Consider the following 26,065-nt stretch of genomic DNA (forward strand, 5'->3'; position numbering starts at 1 on the left):
AACTACTGCAATGCATGCAATCCATGCATAGATGTACTGCTATATACACAAAAGTGCAATAACATGTGGTTTGCAAACACTTTAAACAAATAAAGTGCTTTTACCAGCAGTATTCCCTTTGCATAGTAGCATAAAAATATTTCTTGTAAATCTCAACTTAAACATTAGTGTAATCAAATCAAATATAAAACCAAAGCTATTTGCTACTGCCAGGGCATTACCTTTTATAGCTTGCTGAAAAAAGTTTGAGTCCAGAGCCACAAAGTTGAATTGTCTTCAACTTTTTGTATGCGATGTGGAGCACAAATGATTGGAAGAAAGACTGATCCTCGCTATTTGTGAGTTTCCAGAATCTATTACTGTTTACTAAATAGGACATCAACAGGAGGGAATTCGCATGACAGAGCATCCCCAAAAAACTAAATGAAGTCTTATCAGGTAAAGTTATGTAGCCTAAATGGGCTACAGCTGTGTAGCACACAGAAGCACTGTCATGGTTACTATCCACAGAGCGCCTGCCGTTTACTCGTAGAGCGCTTGTCTTCTGTTCCCCTTTGGAGTGCAGAGCAACCCCGTGGGCTAAGCGACTATGTTGTGATTTTAAGAACATTCCTAATATTGACATCTTCCCCAATAATAATCAACATGCACTGTGTAGCAATCCACTTCGCTATAGCATTTGATCGCTTGTCTTGTCACACTGCATCCAACATAGTCTACCGAAGCCTCCCTCCACTGCTTGTTTGGGTGGGTGATTTGCAGGCTGATCAACATCCCACTTTTAGTGAATTGACTAGGGGTCACCTCCGTGACCCATGGTTTGACCATATCTATATTCAGAGCCAGTGAGCAACGGACTTTCAAAATAATAATAATAAAAACTGCGTTAACTTGATAATAACACGTTAACGTGCCCAGCCCTAAATAATAATAATAATAATAGGACAGATTAATAATTGTAGCAGCGGGTGTCAAGCAAGAACATGGGGGCAGACCAGTTTATTATATGGACCACAGACATGATGGAGTCATGAAAAAGTAATGCTTAGTTAAGTAGTCACAAGATCTCTAACGTAATTGCTGATGTAATCTGTACTCTGCGCATGCGTTGGCGTCTGTATGTCGGAAGCTCCGTCTTAAACCGGACTCTTATCCAGTTTTAATCCACACTTTTTCGTTACATTTTTTATATCCTTTTTATTTAACTTAAGTTTTTAACTTAAGTTTTACGTGGGTCAAGGATTTTAGTCATCCAACATGGATTTTAAGCTAGATGACCGTAAAAACGCTATCAACGCTACTGATCAGAACAAAGCTCCGGCGGCTATACTAGCCGAGATAACTCTGCCCCATGAGGACTGCACACTCCTTAAGAAAGCAAACAAAAAGATTGCTGACCTTATGGAAGACATCCGACGACTTTCAGAGGAACTCAAAGAGAAAGATTCCCTGCTGACTGGCTTTATGGATGTGGTTTCAGTACAAGCCAAACAGATTGTTTCTCTTAGCGCAACCGCCAACATCCAGGACACCGTGTTATGGGACCCCTCTAGCCTTCCCAGGCTTTCCTCCTGCTCGTCTCCGAAGCATCAGTCAACCTGGGCGTGTGGTGGTCCGTGGCTGCAAGAGAGGCTCGGATGGGGCTGCCTCTCCTCCACACATTGGCCTCTCCAACCGCTATGCAGCCCTGTCTGACGACACTCAGGTTCATCCAGCGGATGCATCTGCCGCGCTGACCATCCCGGTCAAAAACCTTCGCTTCCCGACGTAGGATCCTGAAAGAGGCTGTGACGCTCCGGAGGCCGTCTCTACCCTGCACCGTCGGATAGCCCTTCTCTCAGGTATGTTACTGCTACTCCAACACAACACTTGGCAGCTCACACACTCCATCCTCAGTCCGCACACAGTGTTGAAGCAGATTCTGCTCAGTCCTGCTCTCGAACCCCACAACCGGCATCTCCTCGTCCCCTTTTCTCCCCAACCACACTAATAATTGGTGACTCCATAACCAGAAACATCCGTTTCTTTAACGCTACCACTCACTGCTTCCCCGGTGCCACCACGGCTGACATTTTAAACAAACCAGGACCTAATGCCATCGCTCCCGTCCTCCATCACAGGAGTGATAGTCCATGTCGGAACAAATGACACAGCTCTTCAGTAGTCTGAGCTGACAAAATCAGATTTTAACCGTCTTTTAAACTTTTTAAAGCAGTGTGGAAAGTCCGTTTTTATCTCTGGTCCCATTCCCACAGTTGGTCGCAGTGCTGGCCGCTTCAGTAGACTCCTTGGCCTCCACGACTGGCTCCAGTCCGCCTGCAGGGCTCACCGTGTGTGTTATGTGGATAATTTTAATATTTTCTGGCAAAGAATGTCTCTTTTTACAGACGGACTTCACCCAAACAAATGGGGCTCAGAAATGTTAGCTGCTCACATACAGCATGTGGTGCGGTCCACACATGACTTACGTGAATGACTAATCATTCATGCAGCACACCTGGACGCACCACCGCTCACTGAACAGATCTCTGCCTCACTGCCACAAACAACTGTCTCCACATGCTGGCATGTAAAGCCGTCTGCTCCCAGCGCTGTTCCAAAGACTTCTATTCCTGTCATCATCACGCATAGACCAGTAAACCAAAATGTGCACATCCCACACAGAAATAATAGTAATCTCTTAAGGATTAGGACAACTGCACCAACTCCAGCACCCAGAACAAACTCATTTAAAATGGCTCTCTTCAATGTGAGATCACTTTCAAGTAAGACTTTTATCTTGTCTGCAAATCTAGATTTTATGTTTTTTGTTGTGGTGGCAGCCCGGCTGACGGTGAGTGTCCTCTGTTTTTTTGTACTTTTTATCAGTTTTTCTGCTTTTTTCCTTGGTTTTCTGTTCTTTGCCTGCCTCCCTGTGTTTTCTCCCCTGTGTGCTCTCTCTCCCTCTGCTCCTGAGCCCAGCCAACTACCTGTACCTGCATCCCATCAGCCACCTCGTCAGCCTGCCACACCTGCCAATAATCACCTCATGACTGCCTGTATTTCAACCCCGGTTCTCCACACCATCCTCGCTTGATCGTCGTTGCTCCATACCTGGTGCCACTTCCGTGTTCAGGCTTCCATGTTTCTTGTTTTTTCACATTTACCCTGTGCCTTGTAACTGTCTTCCCTAACCTTGTCTCTCTGTCTGTTTCCCTCCCAGGTATGCTCACCCTCGTCCTCCGTTCGGCTGGGCTCATCCACTGGCCCACTCGTCCTCGGACTTCCCTCACGGCGTCCTCCCTGTTCCCCCGCCTCTCCTCGCTTCCTCGGCCCCTGTGTTCCCTGGCCCCCTGTCTCCTTGGTTCCCCGTGCCTGTGCTTCCCCGACTTCCACCTCTCCCTCCACTCCAGTCCCTCTCACCCTTTTTCCCTCAATAAACCTCCTTCCCTCAGAGTGCTGCATTTGGGTCCTCTCTGTCCACACACCACACCTCGTAACAGTTTTTAACTGAATCATGGTTGCAAATGAATGACTATAGCCAGCTAGCTGAACTGTGTCCGCCTCAATATGATTGTTTTAGTCAACCGAGGGTCAGTGGTCATGGTGGTGGGCTAGTGAGCGTGTATAGGAAAAATTTAAAATGTCATCAAGCACGCTGTGATGAATTTAACTCCTTTGAAGTTCTCACTCTTAAACTTGGAGGGCTGCAACCTATCATATTTGTTATAATTTATCAGAACTTCCTGAATTTTTATCTACTCTGGTTTTAAATTATGACTCTACCACTATGTTCTTTGTGGCGATTTTAATATTCATGTTGACCCCACCAATGTTAATGCAACTGACTTTTTAAATATGGCCACTTCTTTTAACTTCAAACAACATGTCAAAGGGAAACCCATAACCGTGGTCATACACTGGACTTACTTTTTACCCTGGGTGTCAGCATTTCCTCGGTGAAATTAGTGGACATGACCATATCTGACCACAGATGTATTGTTTTTAGCTGCGATTCACCTGTTACTCATGCTGCCTCACCAAGCTCCGTGTGTTCTTGCATCTTTAATGAACAAAGTGTTTCAAAGTTTTGCGCATTCTTTCAGAGCCAAAGCCAACACCTGTCTGATTCCAACACCAACAATCTGGTCGATCACATCAATCATATCTGCTTGTCGTCACTAAATATTACTGCTCCTCTAAAGGTTAGGCCTACGTCTAAACCTAGTAAGCAACCCTGGATAAATGACAGCATTCGCAGCCTAAAAACGGAATGCAGGAAAGCAGAGTGCAGATGGAAAAAATCTAGTGTCCAAGTCCATTACCTCAGTCTGAAGGATTTATTAATTAACTACAATAACATGGTTAAAGATGCGAGAACAAACTATTTTTCTGAACTCATTACTACACATAAACACAATCCCAGGTGGATCAGCTGGTAAACCCAACCCCTCCTTGGGCCTCAACTGGAAGTAATGATGACTGTGAATTGTTTTTATCTTATTTTACCAATTAGGTGGTGTCAATCAGAGCCTCTATTACCCCCGCGGCCTCTTACTCAGAGGTTCCTCACCAGCAACAAGAGAGTTTTAACCAGTTTTATCCCATCGACTTGTCTGAGCTTTTAAAAACAGTACAAATGAGAGTTATAAAGTTTTTACTGAAAGTAATAGATTCTGTTGGGCCCCATTTGATCTTTATTTTCAACAGCTCCCTATCTACTGGTTGTGTCCCTGATTATTTTAAAACGGCTTGCGTGAACCCACTTTTAAAGAAACCTGGTTTAGATCCCTCCCTCCCACATAATTTTAGACCAATTTCAAAACTGCCTTTTATTGCAAAGATTCTAGAAAGAATTGTGTCCAAACAGCTGTTCACTGTACTGGAAAATAACAAAATATTTGAAAAGTTTCAATCTGGTTTCAGGAAGTACCACAGCACTGAGACTGCCCTGCTTAAAGTCACCAATGACCTTTTAATGTCTGCTGATGAAGGTATGTGCTCAGTCCTGATACTCCTGGACCTTAGCGCTGCTTTTGTCACCATTGATCACAACATCATGTTAGACAGACTGAGGCACTGGGTGGGGATCTCTGGTACTGCCCTAGAATGGTTTTCATCCTACCTTTCAAATAGGAAGTTTTGCGTGTCTGTAAACAACTATGTCTCTTCGTTCTGTCCAGTTAAATATGGGGTGCCTCAGGGATCGGTCTTAGGACCCATTTTGTTTTCCTTGTATCTGCTTCCCCTTGGACATATTATCCATAAACATGGCATTTCTTTTCATATTTATGCTGATGACACACAAATATACTTGCCCGTCAGATCCACAGACCCTGGAATGCTGAGTTCACTTAACAACTGCCTTTGTGAAGTTAAAAAATGGATGTCAAATAATTTCCTCCAGCTGAACTCAGACAAAACGGAAATCCTGGTCACTGGGTCCCAGCAGATGGCAAAACAAATACTGCCATCTGGTAATTTCAATTTCGAGCAGCACACCACAAAGATCAATCATGTTTTTATCAACTTAGAAATATATTAACTTTTAAGGACACCGAGACCATTTTACACGCCTTCATCTCATCACGCCTGGATTATTGCAACAGCCTTTTCACCTGTTTAACCCCAAAAATCTATTGATCGACTCCAGACTGTCCAGAACTCAGCTGCCAGGCTTTTAACCAGAACAAAGAAATATGACCACATTACTCCTATTTTAGCTTCATTACACTGGCTCCCAGTATGTTTTAGAATTGACTTTAAAATTCTATTGATCACTATTAAAGCTCTTCATGGCCTCTCGCCTTGTTATATTTCTGAACTTTTAGTCCCCTACACACCAGCACGTACCTTGAGATCCTCGGGCAGAGGTGTGTTGTCTGTTCCAGAGTCTCGACTGAAAACTAAAGGGGACAGAGCGTTTGCTTTCAGGGCCCCGAGGCTCTGGAACAGCCTGCCCGAGGATATCAGGTCAGCTGAGTCAGTGAACTCTTTTAAGTCCCTTCTTAAAACATACTTTTATAGGAGAGCCTTTCCCGATCTTATTTGACTTTATTTTATCCCTTTTATTTTATTCTATTTTACTAATTTTATATTTATCTTAAACGTGTATTTTAGTCTTTTCAATGTTTTCATGCTTTTATCTTGTATTATTTTTGTATTATTGTCTTTTGGGTATTATTGTCTTTACACTTGTTAAAGCACTTTGTAACTTGTTTTTGAAAAGTGCTCTACAAATAAAGATTATTATTATTATTAATCATGATTCATTCAATTCAAAGAGAATAAATTTGCACTGTTGTGATTTAGCCTACCAGTTTTTATGTAATTTTCATGTGGAACTTTGCTAACACGTCAGCCAATACGTGAGTGACTTGTGAGTTTTCAGTTAACTGCGTGTCCATGGCATGGCGCCAAAGTTCTATGCTTTGGTGTGACACAGGAAGTTGTTGTAACTTGACTGTACATGCTCAAATCTGTACCAAATTTGAGACATTTGATAAGAGTCCAGCCCTGAAAACATCTATATGCCAATATTCACTCAAAGTCATAGCGCCAGCTACTAAACCACCTCTTATATGTTGGCCATATCTACTTCAAAACTATCTCAGAAATCCCTTATAACTGTTATGTTATAAAGTTTCTGAGTTTTCTTTCAATGGCATGTCTGTGGCGAGGCTGCGAAGTTCCATGCTTCGCCATGAAACAGGAAGTTGTCATAACTTTACTGTACATGCTCAGATCTGTACCAAACTTTACGTGCACACCTTGACGTGCTACATGTGTGAGGGCCCACCCAACGTTGATTGTAGCTTTAACTTATTACACTTATCATAGTGGTTATATAATATTAAAAATGTGTACTGTACATAATACAGTACAGTACATGATGTCCCCACAATGCATACTGATTTAAAAGTACTTGTGTTGATTCTCAGAGAAAAGCTAAATCAGGCCATTTGTCTTCTTGCAAAATCAGTTTCTTGAAAGTGCAGTGAAAAACAAAAGAAGCTTCTGAAAATTGGGAGTGTGCTATGATTGGCTGATGATGTTTCTCTTATGGTAGATAAAGCTATAAAGGTCAGCTCCCCAATAAGAATTGCTTCAGTGAATGGGAGGGTGTCTCATGATGGGTTGGATCACCATTATCTTATTCATTCTGTTGGCAAGGACAAAGTCAGATAACCAAACATGCAAAGTGATCGGGCAGACAGGGTTCATGGAATTTTCAAAAGAAGGTGATCTTATTATAGGAGGAGTTTTCTCTATGAGTAATACACACACACTGATAGATAATGGCTACCAGGCGTTTCCATATACGTACTGCAAAAGGTGAGTGACTGTGCTTAAATATGTAAAAATGGTATGCTATGATAGAGGAAAATAGCTTTTTTTATGTACCGATCTGATGTGCTGCAACATAATCAGCTGTAATAACTTCATTTTAGTAATACATCAGAATGTATCACTGTGCATTTATCACTTTGCAGTTGGAATGACAGGGAATTGAAGTTTGCCCGGACAGTGATTTTCACTGTGGAGGAGATCAACAGAGATACTAGGCTCCTTCCTGGAGTGAGTTTGGGTTATAGGTTGTATGATGGCTGTGGTGATGAAAACATTATACGGGCAGCTGTAGAAGCTGTAAATGGAGAGGATTCAAAGGGCTGCAGTCATCAAGTCCAGGCTCTCTTAGGCCATTCATCCTCTGGACTGAGTAAAGACATAAACATCATACTAAGTCCACTATCCATTCCACAGGTGATAAGAAATGATTGGTGTCCAATAATCATTGTCCTTTTTGTGTATTTGTATATCTATCTTTAAAAAGTAGATAGATTTATTGAATTTAAAATGTTTTGTTTTTTTTAAGGTTAGTCATCTTTCAACCTGTGCTTGTTTAAGTGACAAAAGACTATACCCCACGTTCTTCAGAACTGTGCCAAGTGACCACTTCCAAATCATCGGCTTGGTGCAGTTTATGAAATACTTTGACTGGCGATGGGTGGGGATTATTCATGCTGAAGAATTGTACTCAAAGGAAAGTACAGCTGACTTCACTAAGGCAGCACTGAAAGAGAGCATATGTGTTGAATACACAATACCTTACTCTAAGACATCTGAAACAATCTCAAGAATGGATGCTATTGTAAAGAAACTAAGGAAATCCTCGTCAAAGGTGGTCCTGTTGTTTATGTCCCTGTCTTTAACTAAATCGTTTCTGTCAAAAATGGAGACTTATAACATAACTGGAAAGCAGTGGGTTGGCAGTGAGTCTTGGATCACTCAAGTAGACCTGGCTTCCATCAAGAGGAAGAGCATTTTACAGGGGGCAATGGGCTTTGCCCTTCCTCAGGCATCCATACCAGGTCTTGATGAATTCTTACTCAGCTTGAAACCTTCTGATGAGCCACAGAGTGCTATAGTTAAAGATTTCTGGGAGAAGGTATTTCACTGCAGCTTCTCGCCATCCAGTACCTCGACTATGTGTTCTGGCACAGAGGATCTCAGGACAGTCTCAAGTGCCTACACAGATGTAACACATTTCAGGGCTGAGAATAATGTGTACAAAGCTGTGTACTTGGTGGCAAATGCCATTCATGCACTATTGCAATGTAAAAATGGCTCAAATCCCACCACAGGAAAGCCCTGTGTGAACAAGAATGAAGTTCAGCCTAAGCTGGTTAATTCTGGTAAATTTATTCAGACACAATATAATTAGTGTTTCCATTTTGTGTGGTTAATGCAAAAAATAAAACATGAGTTATTAATTTAGGGTACCATTTTAATACTTAATGTCTTGATTGTTTCTCCATTGCTTGCAAGTTATGTCAATGTTAAAATGTGCCAATTATCTCTCAATAGGTGTTGGAACACATTAAGTATGTGAACACCCCAAGACAGAATGGGGCGAAGGTTTTCTTTGATGAAAATAGAGACTCAGTTGCCCAGTATGACTTAGTTAACTGGCAGATGAGAGAAGATGGCTCTGTTGAGATTGTGAATATCGGACAATATGATACATCTTTTCCAGAGGGGGAAAAATTCAAACTAAAAGACAACACCAAAATAGTTTGGGGAGGAAACAGTAATGAGGTAAAGTGAACAGAAGGTTGTATTTGTAACTCAGGTTCTTTGAGTGGAGAGACGGCACACTACCTATTACTATGTCCACAGGTAATATTTCTTAAAGAGTGTCAGTTGGCGCACATATGGAATATATAGGTTGGACAGGTAGTCTCAGCACACTACAGATTGTTATTTCATATGAACATTGTAAACATTGCAGTGTCAGTGACATAGATAACATTTTGTTGCATTGACCTTTTACATGCTGTGCTTTGCCTAATCAGGTGCCAAGGTCTGTCTGCAGAGAGCCGTGCCCACCAGGGACTCGTATGGCCATGAACAAGTTTAAGCCTGTGTGCTGCTTTGACTGCTTTGACTGCCCCGAGGGAACAATAAGTAATCAGTCAAGTGAGTAAGAATTTCCTAAATAAATAAATGTGTGTAGTGTAGTAAGGATACATGGAAAGAGTGACAAAATGATTAAAACTTCTATTTTACTTTAATGTAAAGATTGTATTTCTGTATGACTTCCTTTCTTTTGCAGATTCTCCTGACTGTTTGATCTGTCCCCCTGAATTTTGGCCAAATAAAAATAAAAATAAGTGTCTTCCAAAACCTACTGAATACCTTTCCTACAAAGAGATCATGGGGGCACTTTTAACTGGATTTTGCTGTGTTGGCGTATTTTTATCTCTTCTGACATCAATCATTTTTTTGACTCATAAGGAGACTCCCATTGTAAAAGCCAACAACTCTGAGCTGAGCTTCCTGCTGCTCTTCTCCTTGACTCTGTGTTTCCTGTGTTCTCTGACCTTCATAGGCCAGCCCTCTGAGTGGTCCTGCATGCTGAGACACACAGCATTTGGGATTACCTTTGTCCTCTGCATCTCTTGTGTTCTTGGGAAAACTATTGTGGTTTTAATGGCCTTCAGAGCCACACTTCCAGGCAGTAATATCATGAAATGGTTTGGTCCTATACAGCAGAGACTCAGTGTTCTGATTTTCACCCTCATTCAGGTTGTTATTTGCATACTTTGGCTAACAATCAATCCTCCATTCCCAAAGAAGAACATGAAGTACTATAAAGACAAGATAATCTTAGAATGTGCCCTGGGTTCAGCTGTTGGATTCTGGGCTGTGATGGGTTATATCGGACTTCTTGCTCTCTTGTGTTTTATGCTTGCTTTCCTTGCTAGGAAGCTGCCAGACAGGTTTAATGAAGCCAGACTGATCACCTTCAGCATGCTGATATTCTGTGCAGTCTGGATCACATTTATTCCAGCATATGTCAGCACTCCTGGAAAGTTCACTGTAGCTGTGGAGATATTTGCTATTCTGGCTTCCAGTTTTGGTTTGCTGGTATGCATTTTTGTCCCAAAATGCTATATTATTATCTTCAAGCCAAAACAAAACTCAAAAATTCATTTGATGAGGAAAATACCAGGGAGAACTCTTTAATCTGTAATTCAGTTTCCAAGTGTCCAACAAATTGGCTTAGAGTGACAACAAACTTTACTTTGTAGAACCATAAACATTGTAGAAACAAACCATTGTTGTAATTCATGACATTTTACTTGCTGTAACTTGTTGAATAGATTGAATATACGGACTCAGGTTTTTGTTTTTATTTTATCATAAATACTGTAGAGTATACTGTACAGTAGAATTTGTAACTGCATTATATAAATGTTGGAAAATGTTCTGTATTAGATGATATTAATGATTGTTTAGTGGATAACAGCACAGACTAGGACATAAGTAAAGAAGATAGGGAACACAAAACATTCTCCACCTTATCACCAACAGCCATTAAAGTGTCCTTTTGCAAGACAGTGGACCAGTATAGAAGATGTGCATAAGGTGCAAATATAAGAAAAAAAGATTGTAGAGGGAGAGAACATTTCTACAGAGCACCTCAAAAAAACACGTTTCCCTGTATATGTGTAGTTAGTCTTTACACTTCCGCATCCATCCACCCATCCATCGTCAACCGCTTATCCTGCATACAGGGGGCTGGAGCCAATCCCAGCTGACATCGGGCCAGTCCATTGCAGGGCCTGCACTTCCACAATTGTCAAAATATTACAGTTTATATTTATAGTGCAGTTTTCCATCCATCTATCCAACGTCAACCGCTTATCCTGTGTACAGGGTCGCGGGGAGGCTAGAGCCAATCCCAGCTGACATCGGGCGAAAGGCAGGGTACACCCTTGACAGGTCGTCCATTGCAGGGCCTGCACTTCCGCAATTGTCAAAATATTACAGTTTATATTTATAGTACAGTTTTCTTGATATTTAAGTGTATCAAAAATAATTGAAGGAGTGGGATGGTACATATGGTTCGCTGTATAATCTCATCAAACCACTCATGACCAGCCGTTTGAAGAGTTAAACAATTATACTGTACTAGGCCACAGTCAACCAAACCAAGATGTGTGTTTTTTGCCACATGTTTTTGGACATGTATGCACTGATGTCATGAAATCTTTTTTCTTTTTTTGATTATTGGCTAAAACATCAAAGATGACAGATGTTTTGAATCACTGTTTCACAAGGTGTCTGTTTTAATCTTTTCATAAATGTAGAATCAAGTATTGCCCTGCAGATGTCACCGTAACTGATAACTGTATCAAAGACATCAAAACAATGAACCTGTTTTAGTACAGTTCCTTCAGAATGACTCGGTAGTCTGGAAAGCTTTGTTTTGCCATCACTGCTGGATACATACAGTGTACAGGCAGCTGAAGCAGCCAACTGCTGTAAATGGGTTTGAATGAAAAGAGGAATTGTTTTGTTCATCTCTTGAGAAGTTAAACGTGAGTTACTGCTGACCAATCAGACAGCCTTGTCAGACTGTTGTTGGCCATTCACAACTGCTTTAGAACATTTAATATTACTCAAAAATATTTACTATAATTAATAAAGGCCATACACTAGTCATTTTAGCATGAACCCTCCTAAATGAATCGTACTTTATGCATTGGTTCATATTTTGATTAGTCATTAGTGCATGTGGGGTCCGGCATTAATGAATGCATTAAATGATAAGTCATTACCCTTCTAATAAAGCTGGTTGTTACCTCTCACTCTACCAGCTAACCTAACATTCACTGTTCTCAGGCCTCTTCCTTATAATCTATAAAACATATATATATATATATATATATATATATATATATATATATATATATATATATATATATATATCCGCCTCTAACCCCTTGCGGGGTGGTATGTCTCATCCTCAAGCTCGGGTCCTACCCCAAGGATGGACAGTCCTGATCATGAAGGATCCCCAGAAGGGAACAATCCCATCCAACTACCAGCCAATAACCTGCCTCTGCAAAACATGGAAGCTCCTGTCAGGCATCATAGCGGCTAAGATGAGTAGGCACATGGCTCAGTACATGGACAGGGCCCAGAAGGGAATGGGCAGTAACACCAGGGGAGCAAAGCACCAGCTACTGGTTGATAGAGCAGTCACTCAAGACTGCAAGATTGACTACAAGAAAGCCTATAAATGCCACTCAATGCCACATAAATGGATACTGGAATGCTTGGAAATGTACAAGATCAACAGGACACTAATAGCCTTCATCAAGAACTCAATGGGGCTGTGGAAAACAAGTCTGAAAGCCAACTCAAAGCTAATTGCACAAGTCACAATCAAGTGCGGCATATACCAAGGTGATGCACCATCCCCGCTGCTGTTCTGCATAGGCCTGAACCCCCTCAGCCAGATCATCACAAAGACTGGCTACAGATACCGGTTCTGAAGTGGAACAACCATCAGTCACCTCCTCTACATGGATGACATCAAGCTGTATGCCAGAAATGAGCAAGACATCGACTCACCGATCCCCACTACCAGGATCTACAGCAACGACAGTGGAATGTCGGACGGAATGGACAAGTGTGGCCACATTGTATCAAAAAGAGGGAAAATGATCAGAACTGAGGGGGTTGAACTACCAGAAGGCCACATTGCAGATGTTCAAGACAGCTACAAATACCTTGGGGTGGAAACCATGAGGAGGCAGCAAGGAAGTCCGCCACAGCCAAATATTGCACCTACAGAGAGTAAGGCTGGTCCTTAAAAGTCAGCTGAGTGGGAAGAACAAGATCAGAGCCATCAACACATACTGCCAGTCATCAGATACCCCGCTGGTATAGTAAACTGGCCAAAGGAGGAGATAGAGGCCACTGACATCAAGACAAGAAAGCTTCTCACAATGCATGGAGGGTTTCTCCCCAAATCCAGCGCCCTGAGACTGTACAATAAGCATAGCCAAGGTCTTGTGAGTGTCAAGACCACTGTCCAGGATGAAACGACAAAGATCCATGAGTACATCAGGAAGACGGCCATGAGTACATCAGGAAGACGGCCCCCAAAGATGAAGAGCTTAGTGAATACCTCAGGCAGCAGAAACCCGAGGGTGAGGACAAGGAAGACGAAGAACGTTCATGGAGAGACAAGCTGCTGCATGGCATGTACCACAGGCAAATTGAAGAAGTGGCTGATATCAAGAAATCCTACCAGTGGCTGGAAAAGGCTGGACTAAAGGACAGCACAGAAGCACTGATCATGGCGGCACAAAAACAGGCACTCAGTACAAGATCAATAGAGGCTGGGATTTACCACACCAGGCAGGACCCCAGGTGCAAACCCTGAGACAGTACAGCAGGGTGTAAGATGCAGGAAGGAAGAGCGTACATGGAATGCCATAACCACGTAGCTGGCATAGTGTACAGGAACATCTGCCATGAGTATGGGCTGGAAGTCCCAAGGTCAAAATGGAAGACACCTCCTAAGGTAGTTGAGAATGACCGAGCTAAGATCCTGTGGGACTTCAAGATCCAGACTGACAAGCTGGTGACGGCTAACCAACCAGACATCGTGTTGATCGACAAACAGCAGAAGAAGGCTGCAGTTATAGATGTGGCAATCCCAAGCGTCAGCGACATCAAGAAGAAGGAACACGAGAAGCTTGAGAAATACCAAGGGCTGAAAGAAGAGCTAGAAAAGATGTGGAAAGTAAGAGCAACAGTGGTGCCAGTGGTAATCGGAGCCCTGGGGGCTGTGACCCCCAAACTGGGAGAGTGGCTACAGCAGATTCCAGGTAAAACGTCAGAGGTCTCTGTCCAGAAGAGTGCAGTCCTAAGAACAGCTACGGTACTGCGCAGAACCCTCAAAGTCCCAAGCCTCTGGTAGAGGACCCGAGTTTGAGGATGAAACACACCATCCTGCAAGAGGTGAAAGGAGGATTTCAAAAAAAAAAATTATATAAATATAAAATATTTTTTGTCATTATGGCTTTTTAAACAATTTCACATTTAATAAAAGTACATAAAACAAGTACACACAAATAAACACTCAATGGGGTCTGTGGCTCAGGAGGAAGAGCAGGTTGACAGTTCGATCCCCGGCTCCGAAGTGTCGAAGTGTCCTTGGGTAAGATACTGAACCCCGATTTGCCCCCGATGTCGGATGTTCCATCTGTGTTATGAATGTGCGTGAATGGGTCAATACGATATAGTGTACAAGCGCTTTGAGTGGTTGGAAGATTAAAAAGGCACTATACATACAAAAAGGATCATTTACATTTCAATTAAAATGAACAAATCATCGCAAAAAGGTACTTGAACAGAAAATGAAGGAGCAAGATATGGGGACACCTCACCTGATGAGTGAGTGTTGGTGAACTGAATAACAGTGGTAAACCTCAAACAGTCAGTTTTATAGTTGAAACGTTTCCAGCATCACAGAATCAAAAATATGTCCAACTGATGAATTTGTTAGTGAATGCATCATTTTATCAGGACAATCCTGTCAGCAGCAGTTTGAGCAGCACAGAGCTGCCGGCTGTTAGGTGAGCTCTGATATTACAAGGAAACTGCTGGCAATAAAACTCTTTTAGATGGTTTCAAGTTAATGGGAATGCGTGAGCATTGCTGTGTTTCTGTCATTAATCACCATGTTATTAGCTGCAGAAGTGTCTTGAGTTGTGTAGTCCAAAACAGCACACTGAAAGAAGTGCAAAGCTACATAATCTTAGCTTTGAAAATACTTGACAGCAAACAGTTTGTTCAAACAGGGAAGCACGTTACCTAACACATCCATACCCACCCATCTAAGATTGCTGTGCCCTGTGGGAAATAAATCACCTTTTTAGGAAGAGAGCTTGTATACCTGTGTCTGATGCAGTTGCTATAAGAACTGTGGCCTCATCAAGAAATGCTTAGCAAACATGTATGACCTGCAGGGAGGTATTATCTTATCTCTGTTTGTTCTCTACCTGAGCACAGTTTCTGGCTGTGAGCTATTTGGTAAGTTTGACATGCCAAGTTTGTTTAAGCAGGGAGACATAATGATCGGGGGAATTTTCCCTGTTTTCAACAAAGAGATAAGTAGCACTTCTACATTCAAGACAAAGCCGCCTGGAGTGAAGTGTGCAAAGTAAGTATTAATATAGCTGACTTTTCTATACTTCATACATGTTTCTCTACTCTTGTCTTAGAAACTTACTATTGTATGTACATGTACAACCGCAGTTCTTTAATCTTACAACCTATTTCTATCACCAAAAACTTTTAGATTTGACCTGCGAGCTTTTCGGTGGACCCAAGTGATGATATTTGCAATTGAGGAAATCAACAAAGATCCTACTCTCCTGCCAAACATATCTCTTGGCTATAAGATCCTGAACTCTTGTTCATCTCCTACAAATACTTTACGTGCTGCACTCACACTGGCAAGTAGACCAGAGGAGATTGAATTGACATCCCCTTGTCCTCCAGCTATTTCTGCCCTTATTGCTGAGGCAGGATCATCTCAGTCTTTAGCTGTGGCTGGAACTTTTGGACCATTTCAACTGCCAATAGTAAGATATTGAATTAGTGTGGTGTGAAATTTGATGCTTTCATAAGGCTTTTTTCAAAGTTTTTTCTGTGTTCTTTTTATAGGTAAGTTACTTCTCAACATGTGCCTGCCTGAGTGATAGAACTAAATATCCTACATTTTTTCGGACAATCCCCAGCGACTACTTCCAGGCAAAAGCTTTGGCAGCTCTGGTCAAACGTTTCGGTTGGCAGTGGATTGGGGTCATACAGTCAGACAATGACTATGGACGGAATGGGATCCTGGCTTTTACTAATGAGGTGAAAAGGTTTGGGGTTTGTATTGCATTTGTTGGGACAGTTCTGCGTACATACACTATGGATAAAATACTGGATGTTGTGGAAATGATCAAACAGTCAACTGTCAAAGTCATTCTGGCTTTTGCTCCAGAGGGTGACTTTTACCCTTTGATGAAAGAGGTTGTGAAACAGAACATTACAGGAATTCAGTGGATTGCCAGTGAGGCCTGGATAACAGCAACTCAACCCTCCACACCTGAAATCTACCAAGCATTTGGTGGAGCCCTAGGATTTGTTGTGCAGAAGATGGCTATTCCAAATCTAAAACCATTTCTTTTGGGCATTAGCCCTTACACTGATCCAAGAGCAGCCTTTGTGAGGGATTTCTGGGAGATTATGGTCGGCTGTATACCTGTTTTACCTGGGGAACAGACAGGTACTGAGGCAACAAATAAAATATGCACAGGCAATGAGACATTAATGAATTCCCAGGATGAGTTCTTCAATGTCACACAGCTGAGAGAGGCCTATAATGTCTACAAAGCCGTTTATGCCATTGCCCATGCCCTACATCAGCTGGTATTTTGCCAACCGGTTGTAAAGAAAACAGTGAGGCCATGTTTGAATATATCAGATATTCAGCTCAAAGAGGTGAGAAATTGTTCAAGTAATATCCCTGTCTGCAAATATATTATGAACATATCTGTATATAAGTTATCCTGTTAATCTGCTCCTTTCTCAGGTCAGTGATTACCTACAAAGAGTGAATTTTAGGAATCAGTTTGGGGATGATGTGTTTTTTGATGTCAATGGTGACCCTCCTGCATCTTATGATATTATTAACTGGCAGCTCATAGATGGGCAGGTGCAACATGTCACACTGGGTCATTTTGCCTCTGCTGCTAACAGTGATTCTAAGCTCAGCATCCAGGAGAAAGAAGTTGTGTGGAGGACAGGGAAAATGGTAATTATGAGGACTTTTAACTGTTTACTGTTGGAACATAAAATCAACTGAATGTGCCTGCTCTATTATTTCATAGTTATTATTATTACATAGTTTACATAGTTTTTTAATTCTCAGGTTCCGACATCGGTGTGCTCTAATATTTGTCCAGTAGGAACCAGGAAAGCTCAAATAAAAGGAAAACCCACCTGCTGTTTTGACTGTATCCCATGTGCTGATGGAACTATAGCCAACTCCACAGGTATCAAAAGCATGTAGGCCATAGTAAACAACCATACACAATCCAATATCATATCATGTATTTAGTCTTCCATATAATTCTTGTTTAAAGTATTACTGCACCATATTGAATTTCCTTGCTTTACACTTCATTGCATTTTCTGCAGGCGTAACATCCAGACACAGAACATTTTTTCTGTCCATGTTTAACAGGTGCAGTAGACTGCACACCCTGTCCACAGGAATACTGGCCAAATGAGAGGAAAGATGAGTGCATCCCTAAAACAATTGAGTTCCTGACATATCACGAGCCAATGGGAATAGCTTTCACAGTTGTATCCCTGCTAGGGGTCTCCCTATCCCTGGCCACAATGATGGTCTTTATCCGCTACAGTGAAACTCCTGTGATAAAGGCCAGCAACTCGGAGCTGAGCTGTTTCCTGTTGATTTCTCTTGTTTTGTGTTTTCTCTGTCCCCTCACTTTCATGGGCAAGCCCACAATCTGGACATGCATGCTACGGCACACAGCTTTTGGTGTGACATTTGCACTTTGTATTTCCTGTGTCTTGGGAAAAACTATTGTTGTTGTTACAGCTTTCAAAGCTACATTTCCTGGCAGCAAATTTGCAGGAAAATTTGGCCCTGCTCAGCAAAGGATCATAGTTTGCTCCTGCACTTTGATTCAGATAGTGATATGTGTGCTGTGGCTCAAGTTAAAGCCACCTTTCCCAGACATGGTTTTCAAATACAGCAATAAAAAGATTGTTTTAGAATGTAACACAGGCTCTGAGGCTGCGTTCTATGCAGTGCTGGGGTACATAGGGTTCCTTGCAATAATATGTTTGGTCCTGGCATTTCTAGCAAGAAAGTTGCCTGATAACTTTAACGAAGCTAAATTGATTACATTCAGCATGCTGATTTTCTGTGCTGTCTGGATCACCTTCATTCCAGCATATGTAAGCTCTCCTGGAAAGTTCACTGTAGCTGTGGAAATTTTTGCAATTTTGTCTTCAGTATTTGGCTTATTCATTAGCATTTTTGCACCTAAATGTTATATAATATTGATCAAGCCAGAGAAAAATACAAAGAAACATGTCATGGGAAAAACTGTGAGTGCCGGTTAAAATCTTTACTGATAAGAAAATGAGTTAGCCTATATATTGGGACACTATTTAATGAATTAAATGTGCATATGAGTTTAACATACATAAGGGATAATGCTCTCTGCTGCATGTCAGACAGTTCTGGCCTCCCTGTTGTCCATTAATTCCTGATAATGGACACCTGGTTGGGCATTATCCCAATTATAGCATGGTCACTTGCCATAAGGAAAAACGATAAGAGAATATATTTGCAATTCAATTCTCAAGTTTTTCACAAGCCATAACCATTTCCCTGGTAACACATGAGGGTGTGAGTAATATCTGGTAATTATTACCATCCTTATACAATGAGAACGTTGTTCAGATCTACAGTTAATAGGACAAACATAGGACTGGAAATATTTCTAGTCTAATCAGCTCATATAATAGCCAGAAAGCTAACATTATCCTAGCAAGATTCAAAGTCAATAACACTACGAACGTTTGACAAGCAGGTAATATAATTTGACGGTATGTTCAACAATATGACTAGCTAGCTATCTAGCCATGTCATTGCCCTCAAATCAATATCATGATTTTCACAAACAAATGCGTACTGTTGGCCGCATCCAGAAGTAGCGATCTGAAGTATCAGTAAGAAACACAGCGATTTTCTCGGAGCCCATACAAGTCTGATATGCCAAACTACCTCAGCACATACAGTCCAACAGTACTTAACAGAACCGACAAAAATCAGGTGGATACGTCACACTTTCACAGAGTTATACAAAAGAAGCTGTTTTCAATCACGGAAAGTAAATTCACTCAAGCGATCATTTTTTTTGAATGACGAGTTGTGCTTATTGTTCCATGTGTCATGGTCATAATCACATGAAAGATTAGTTAGTACTTTAACACATCCTGAAGTTTTAAATGTCAAAGTTTTACAGTTTAGAAGCTAGTGAAGTTTAAACGTCAGGAGTCACTGTCGAGATGATTGAAACACCTGTTTCAATAGCCATGCTACCTTATTTAGATACAGCGGGAGGGGGGCAGAGTCCAATAGGCTGCAGACCATAAAGCCAAATAATAGGGTCTTCACAGTAGACCAGGAAAACAGGCTGCAGATGTACATAAAAAGGGCAGCCAATATCTAATCCAAACATGCATTAGCTGTTGGATATTCTAGTTTGCTAGCTAAGTTATATTTATACTATTTTTTATTAAGAAAAAGGACATAATGAGTTTGCAATTACGTATTAAGAAGGGCAATGTCAAGCTTTCTAAATAAAAACAAGAATAACATAAACTATTTAAATGTATATCGTTGTGTTTCTTACGTCCCACCCCTGTCTTTCATCCGTCCCGCACAGTAGGGACGAATGAAACTGCGCACCTTTCGTTCGCTCTTCAAAGTGAAATTATACTGAAGTTGTTCCACTTTTTAAGACAGCACCTAGTACTGATAGAACACACACATGAGTTGTTGATGACATCAACAAATGATTTCTGTCTGTAATGTTATATTTTACAATGACGTAAGTGTTTCAATCATCCAGGCTCTCCCCTACTTATTGCAGCTTCTGTCTTACATTCACCATACTATGGTGCACAAAAGATGAGACATTGAAGGACTACACTCAGACTGATACTATGTAGCCAGCACATTAATTTTTGAATGATAAACAGACAGTGTCATTGGAGTGACTTAGTAGGTGTCCTTAATCAGGAATTATTAGACAACCTGCAGCCAATCAGAACCGAGTATTCACCCAGACCATGGTATAGATACAAATAGTGGAAAATTCAATATAAAGTAATATTCATTAGTACAAAGACTTTTTGTCTAAAGTATGCTTGCTGAATAAAAGAAAAAATCCAATGTCTGGATCTGATAACGCTATTTATTTCCACATACATTTTAATTAAAAGTCTAATTATATGTGTACAGTTTTTGACTATTAAGTTTCAACATATTGTCATTAGTCCATTATTAGACAAACATTTTAAAGTGAGTATTTCAACACAACATACAGATATTTCATTAAAGTCACTTTCTTATACATTACATCTCTTCAACATTTGTTTATCTTTGCATCATGTTTTTCTTGCTGTTTTTTTCCGGTTTCAGAATTATGATATAGCACTTTGGAGCAAAAATGCAAAAAAGAAGACCAAAAGCTGAGGCTAAAATAGCAAAAATATGGACAGCCACTGTGTATTTCCCAGCTGTGCTCACATAAACTGGGATAAAAGTAATCCACACTGCAAAGAATATCAGCATGCTGAAGGTGATGAACTTTGCCTCGTTAAAATTATCAGGTAGCTTCCGGGCAAAAAAAGCCATTAGGAAGCACATGCAGGCCAAGAGGCCGATGTATCCAAGAACACACCAGAAGCCAACCTCCGAACCAGTAACACACTCGATGATGATGGTAGCACTGTGGAAATCTCTGTTGTTGTTGGCATGAGGTGGACTGGTGAGCAGCCAGATTAGACAGATTATTACCTGAACAGAGGGGCAAAACAGGATGTTAATTTTTAATGGGACACTGTTAGAGCTGACTTATAGACAGTGTTCTTACCTGGACAGCTGTTCCTAAAAGTGCACTGGCTCTCTGCTGGTTGGGTCCAAACCACTTCATGACATTACTTCCTGGCAGTGTGGACCTAAAAGCCATTAGGACCACTACTGTCTTGGCCAGGAGGCATGAAATGCAGAGGGCAAAACTAATCCCAAATGCTGGGTACCTGATACGGCAAAGCCAGTCTGAAGGCTCACCAATGAACAAAAGGCCCACAAGGAAACAGATAGCGAGAAACACCAAGAGGAGGAAGCTTAATTCCATGTTGTTGGCCCGAACCAGTGCTGTGTCTTTGTATGTGAAGAATATAGTGAGGAATGAGAGTGAAATACAAGCTCCGAGAACAGACACCACACACAGCACAATACCCATTAAGTCATGGTATGACAGGAACTCAATAATCTTTGGATTGCAGAGATTTCTGGCTTTATTGGGCCATGTGTCCTCTGAGCAGCGAGAGCACTCTAAAGAATCTGGAGATGGGGAGGGAGGAGAGCTTATTAGTTTAGAGGAGGTGCACTTAGATTTAAGCAGGTCAGTTTACATTACGAGAACACACCAAAGACAGAACACAACACACCATTCTTATTACTAACTTCTCCCTCAGCACAGGGGACACAGTCAAAACAGCAGATGGGTTCCCCCTTTCTCCTGGCGATGCGGGAACCCGGTGGACAGCTGTCGCTGCATACAGACCGGGAAGCCTGAGAGGCAAAGTTCACCCGCTGAGAAAGGCACTGATTTCAATCAATTGTGATTATCTATGGTTTTCTATTTCTGCTTTGTTATGCAGTGTTGACCTTGGTAGCCTCAGTTTCAGTGTATTACAACTAAAACAAAACACAGTTCTCCAAACAAGCCATTAGTGTGATAAATAATGGCTTATGGCAGGCAGAATTATGGAGGAGTAATAGTTTAACAATTCTATAACATGCATTTAATATTTATTTGAAGTTGACATTTTCTTCTGCTTCTTAAAATATAAAGCATATTGCATACTAATAAGAACAGATTAGCTGATCTGTTGATCAATAGTACTTCAAACAATGTAAGAGCTGAACATTGTCTCAAGCCTGTTTGCAGAGAACACACCTGGTTCCCAACAGGCCACTGAATCACTGAGCCATTTATGACTAGGCTTCGACCACCAGACGAGGAGGCGTCATAGAAACCTACTTTTACCAAATGTAGTGAACTGTCAGGCATCCTTTGCCAGTTCAAGAGATCGTAATAAGCATTGGGGTCACCGTTTTGATCAAAGTTGACTATCTCCCCCAGCGAAGAAAAATATGCACGCTTCATGTAGTGTATTAGCTGAGAGAGAAAGGAAAACAGGTTATTTGAACACAAACTATGGTGCATTTCTTTTTTTCTATTTTTACTTAAAGTGAAAATATTTAACCTGCAGTTACTCTCACCTGCCAAGGTTTAAAATTCTTTGGGTCTGCACAGGTGCCATTCAGGAAAGGCCCCAGTCCGACTGTGCAGTTACTCATATCTTGCAAGGCATGGGCCACCAGATACACTGCCTTGTAGACATTATAGGACACTCTTAGCTGTGTCACATCAGAATAAGGAGAGTAAATATCATTTAAATCCTCCGTCCCTTTACATGGCAGTCTGTCAAAGTTGCTATCAACCCTGTGAGAGTGCCTGTTCACTGACCCGTTCAGTTGGCAGTTAAACATTTCTTCCCAAAATTCTGCCAAGAAAGCAGATTCATGAATATAGGATGGTCTGAGACTAGTGAGGTGTTGTTTCAGCCCTGGAATCACGTCAGCTCTCCGGATTGCAAATCCTAGTGTTCCCATCAGGAGATCTCCAAACTTTTCCCAGAGTGATTTAGCAGTGGCCCAAGCCTCACTGGCGATCCACTGCAGGCCAGTTATATTCCTGTGTCGGATCTCTCTTAGAATACTCTGCATCTCTGACTCACTACAAAAGTTAATGATGACCTTTGAGGACGCCATCTAAACAGTGGAAATGTATATTTGGTTAATATTTAATACAATTTAAACAGTTTTATGAACCATAATTAATTAATTAACTAATGATCTAATACAAAAATACAACCACTGAACATCCACCATAGATTTTTACTGACTAAAACTATATTTCCTGTATGCGTTTTTTAAATTAATTTGAATGTATATTTTTCTTGTCCGTGGTTAGATGTAAATACAGCATTAATACTATTAATGAAACAAACTATTTTCAATGCAAACAAAGATTTAACATTGTAAGCTTCACAAAGGTAATATTCATTCGCAGGTGTTGATGTTAGTTTGTCTACCCTCTATATCTGTGAAAAATTCATATTCATCCATAGGTACCTGAATAACATCCAGAAGCTCATCTAGAGCCTGCTGATTTAAGACTACTGGGTAGAAGTGAGTGTAGGCAGCACACACACCGTATTGCACAGACTCCTGCAGAAAGAGCTGGATGGCAAAGCGAGCGTAATCTGACTCCAACCCAATGACTCCAACCCAGGTCCAGCCAAAATAGCTAACCAGCTGGGCTAGGGCTTTGATCTGGAAGGCATCACTAGGCATGGTTCGCATGAATGTGGGGAACTCCCTTTGGTTACTCAGACAGCTGCAGGATGCAAAATAACTCACCTGGTATTATAGAAAACAATAGTTAAATGTCTGCACACAATTAAAAGGCTGCTGAACAAGCAGGAAATTTCACCCAATAATACCACCGTCCTTACAAGCATTCAGTGGTGCAGACATTTCCCTGAACTTGAAATGACAAAGGGAGTTGCAGAGACTTAACTACTTAGTTGTAAAGATAGAAAATGAATTAATACTTATTTCAAAAGTTTAAATGTTTTACTTCTCAGGCTAAAAAACCATTACAAGTAAACCTCAATCCAAAAATGCATTATCAGAAAGCTGTAATGCAGTGGTTGACGTCAAACGTTGACTGAAGAAAAGTAGTTTTCACAGGACAGCAATGATTTGCAACTGTATGGCATCCCATTAACATGACTAAACCATAAAAGACTGAGTCAACATAGCAAGAATAAATATTAATAACATAGCAGCAGTGCTCAGACAGTCAAGTAGTCTCACCATGGGGATATGGAAAGAACCCAGGCTTCTTAGCAGAGCCATAGACACGCCAGAGGCAGCGTCTCCTATGATTACTGGAGATACTGTCATTTGTAGAGCAGCACAGCCTAAATTAGAGCTTATGTTACTTTCAGGACTGTCTTTGTCTCTGTTCACACTCTTGGCTCTGGAGCCACTCTCTGGCTGGCCGTTCACCAACAGCAAAGATGCTTTCAGAGACACAGGTATGTCATCACAGCTGTCACGGATGTGGAAACCCAGCTTGAGCTGTGGCAGGAGGTCGCTGCGCTGGTTGATCTCTTTGATTGCAAAAGTCATCGTCTGCATCCAGCGCAAGGCACGAGAGTTGAAACTGTACAGAAGTGAAAAACAGTTTGTCACACAGCACAAATATTCGTATATTAAAATATCCTAGACACAAACCTAATAAAATGAAATGTACTCTGTGCTACACAAGCCACTGACTATCAAATACATTAAAATATTAACTCACTACTTATACATATTAGCTGTTGGTTTTGTTTTGTACGTTGGAAGAGAAGACACAGGGCTGTAGTGTAGAGGGAATAAGCCCCCAATAACAACATCTCCATCTTCATACAGACTGTTTTTCTCTTCTTCCCCCAAGAAAACACAATTATCAAGAGCAACAGTTGAGATAGGTTTTCCCCAAAAGAGAGAAAGAAACATAAGAAGCTTTGCCGCCGGCATTGCCATAATGTAAAATATTTTTACTTCTGAATATATAACAATATCTGCCCTTTCTGGTCTCATACAAAGGACTGAGATTTTTCATGATGCAACTGATTTATATATTGTAAGTTAGGACACTGCCCAGATACAGTAGTTGTGACATCATTAAAGGTAACACCATGTGTTCCTAGGGTAGAGAGAATATACGGTGAAAACATTTCTTAATGACATATAATTTACTGTATGTGTATGTTTGTTCATTTTGTTTTATCAGTCATTATGCAAGTTGTATTTATACAGTATCATGTTGTAATACTGCAATCAGTTAAGCAAATTAAATAATCCTATTATGAGAATATGACATTGATTATTATTATTATTATTTCTTATTTTTTTTACTGTAATATTTTCCCAAACAAAGTCATGTAGTGTTGGTCTTCCTTGTCTACCCTGGTAATATAGAAAAAGCAACAAGTGCATCAGCGGTTTTTATCCTCCATCACTTTGTTTTGGCAGTGCACAAAGCCCAATACACAATAACAGTAAGTTTATGTGTAAAGGGGAAGAAAATGGGCTTGAAGCTTTGGATTGCAGTTGCACCAGTTATGTTGCGTGTGTATTAATTAATAAAAATTTGAATTGTTCTGTCTGATGTGGATGACTAAAAGACACACAGATAATGTAGATAGTGTGTAAGTAATGTGAAGTTTCCATTTTCTAGTTAGGCGGTCGCTGGAGTTTTATGTGTGTCCACGTGTATTATCTTAGTTACAGTGGGAAGTTTTATGTACGTCACAATGTGGGAGTGAGAACGTGTTTTAGTTTTCCAATTTACTGCTAACTAGCTCTACTAACTTGCTAGCCTAATACAGGACCGAACGTTATTTATCTGGTATCACAGAATTTTGGAATTAAAATGTTAACCTGCATGTCCTGAATGGTCTAACTATTATTTTAAACACCTCAGAGAAAAGCAATACAATTTAATAACATTACCACAAACTGCAACCTTCAAAAGGGCCATGAAGTTGATTCAACACCTTACAAAACTGTTTCATCCAGAATGCAAAATTATACCTTTCACAAAGGTAAGATGTATAGCATTAGATTCCATTAGTTTTTACTAATAAACTGACAAGTAAACGTGACATTCTATCTCTAATATGTCATGTTACTTAATTTACTATCTGTCATTCAGTCTGAATTAACCCACTGTGGAAAATAAGGCGGGACTGCTGATGTCCAATCCAGTGT

The 26,065-nt window shown here is 40.8% G+C and overlaps 3 protein-coding genes across 3 annotated transcripts; 2 read left to right on the top strand and 1 right to left on the bottom strand.

Annotated features, from left to right (window-relative positions):
- Positions 1-7,249: 7,249 nt before the first annotated feature.
- Positions 7,250-10,509, top strand: LOC119882448 (extracellular calcium-sensing receptor-like). Its single transcript, XM_038692492.1, has 6 exons — positions 7,250-7,314; positions 7,473-7,743; positions 7,856-8,665; positions 8,848-9,078; positions 9,336-9,459; positions 9,596-10,509. Exons 1-6 carry the CDS (start codon positions 7,250-7,252, stop codon positions 10,507-10,509), a joined length of 2,415 nt encoding a protein of 804 aa, XP_038548420.1.
- A 4,898-nt stretch (positions 10,510-15,407) lies between these two features.
- LOC119882449 (extracellular calcium-sensing receptor-like) lies at positions 15,408-18,495 on the top strand. The gene is made up of 6 exons (XM_038692493.1): positions 15,408-15,508; positions 15,647-15,932; positions 16,015-16,839; positions 16,931-17,152; positions 17,270-17,393; positions 17,585-18,495. Exons 1-6 carry the CDS (start codon positions 15,420-15,422, stop codon positions 18,493-18,495), a joined length of 2,457 nt encoding a protein of 818 aa, XP_038548421.1. The 5' UTR covers positions 15,408-15,419.
- A 2,044-nt stretch (positions 18,496-20,539) lies between these two features.
- On the bottom strand, positions 20,540-24,637 carry LOC119883542 (extracellular calcium-sensing receptor-like). Its single transcript, XM_038694243.1, has 9 exons — positions 24,612-24,637; positions 24,277-24,470; positions 24,119-24,225; positions 23,372-23,659; positions 22,457-23,008; positions 22,131-22,352; positions 21,619-21,742; positions 21,039-21,511; positions 20,540-20,962 (listed from the first exon to the last, which is right to left on the bottom strand). Exons 1-9 carry the CDS (start codon positions 24,620-24,622, stop codon positions 20,540-20,542), a joined length of 2,394 nt encoding a protein of 797 aa, XP_038550171.1. The 5' UTR covers positions 24,623-24,637.
- Between the last annotated feature and the right edge of the window lie 1,428 nt (positions 24,638-26,065).

The sequence above is a fragment of the Micropterus salmoides genome, unplaced genomic scaffold, assembly GCF_014851395.1.
Source record: "Micropterus salmoides isolate LMB-PRFRI ecotype aquatic unplaced genomic scaffold, ASM1485139v1 Ms_hic_scaffold_3, whole genome shotgun sequence".
Taxonomy (NCBI): Eukaryota; Metazoa; Chordata; class Actinopteri; order Centrarchiformes; family Centrarchidae; genus Micropterus; species Micropterus salmoides.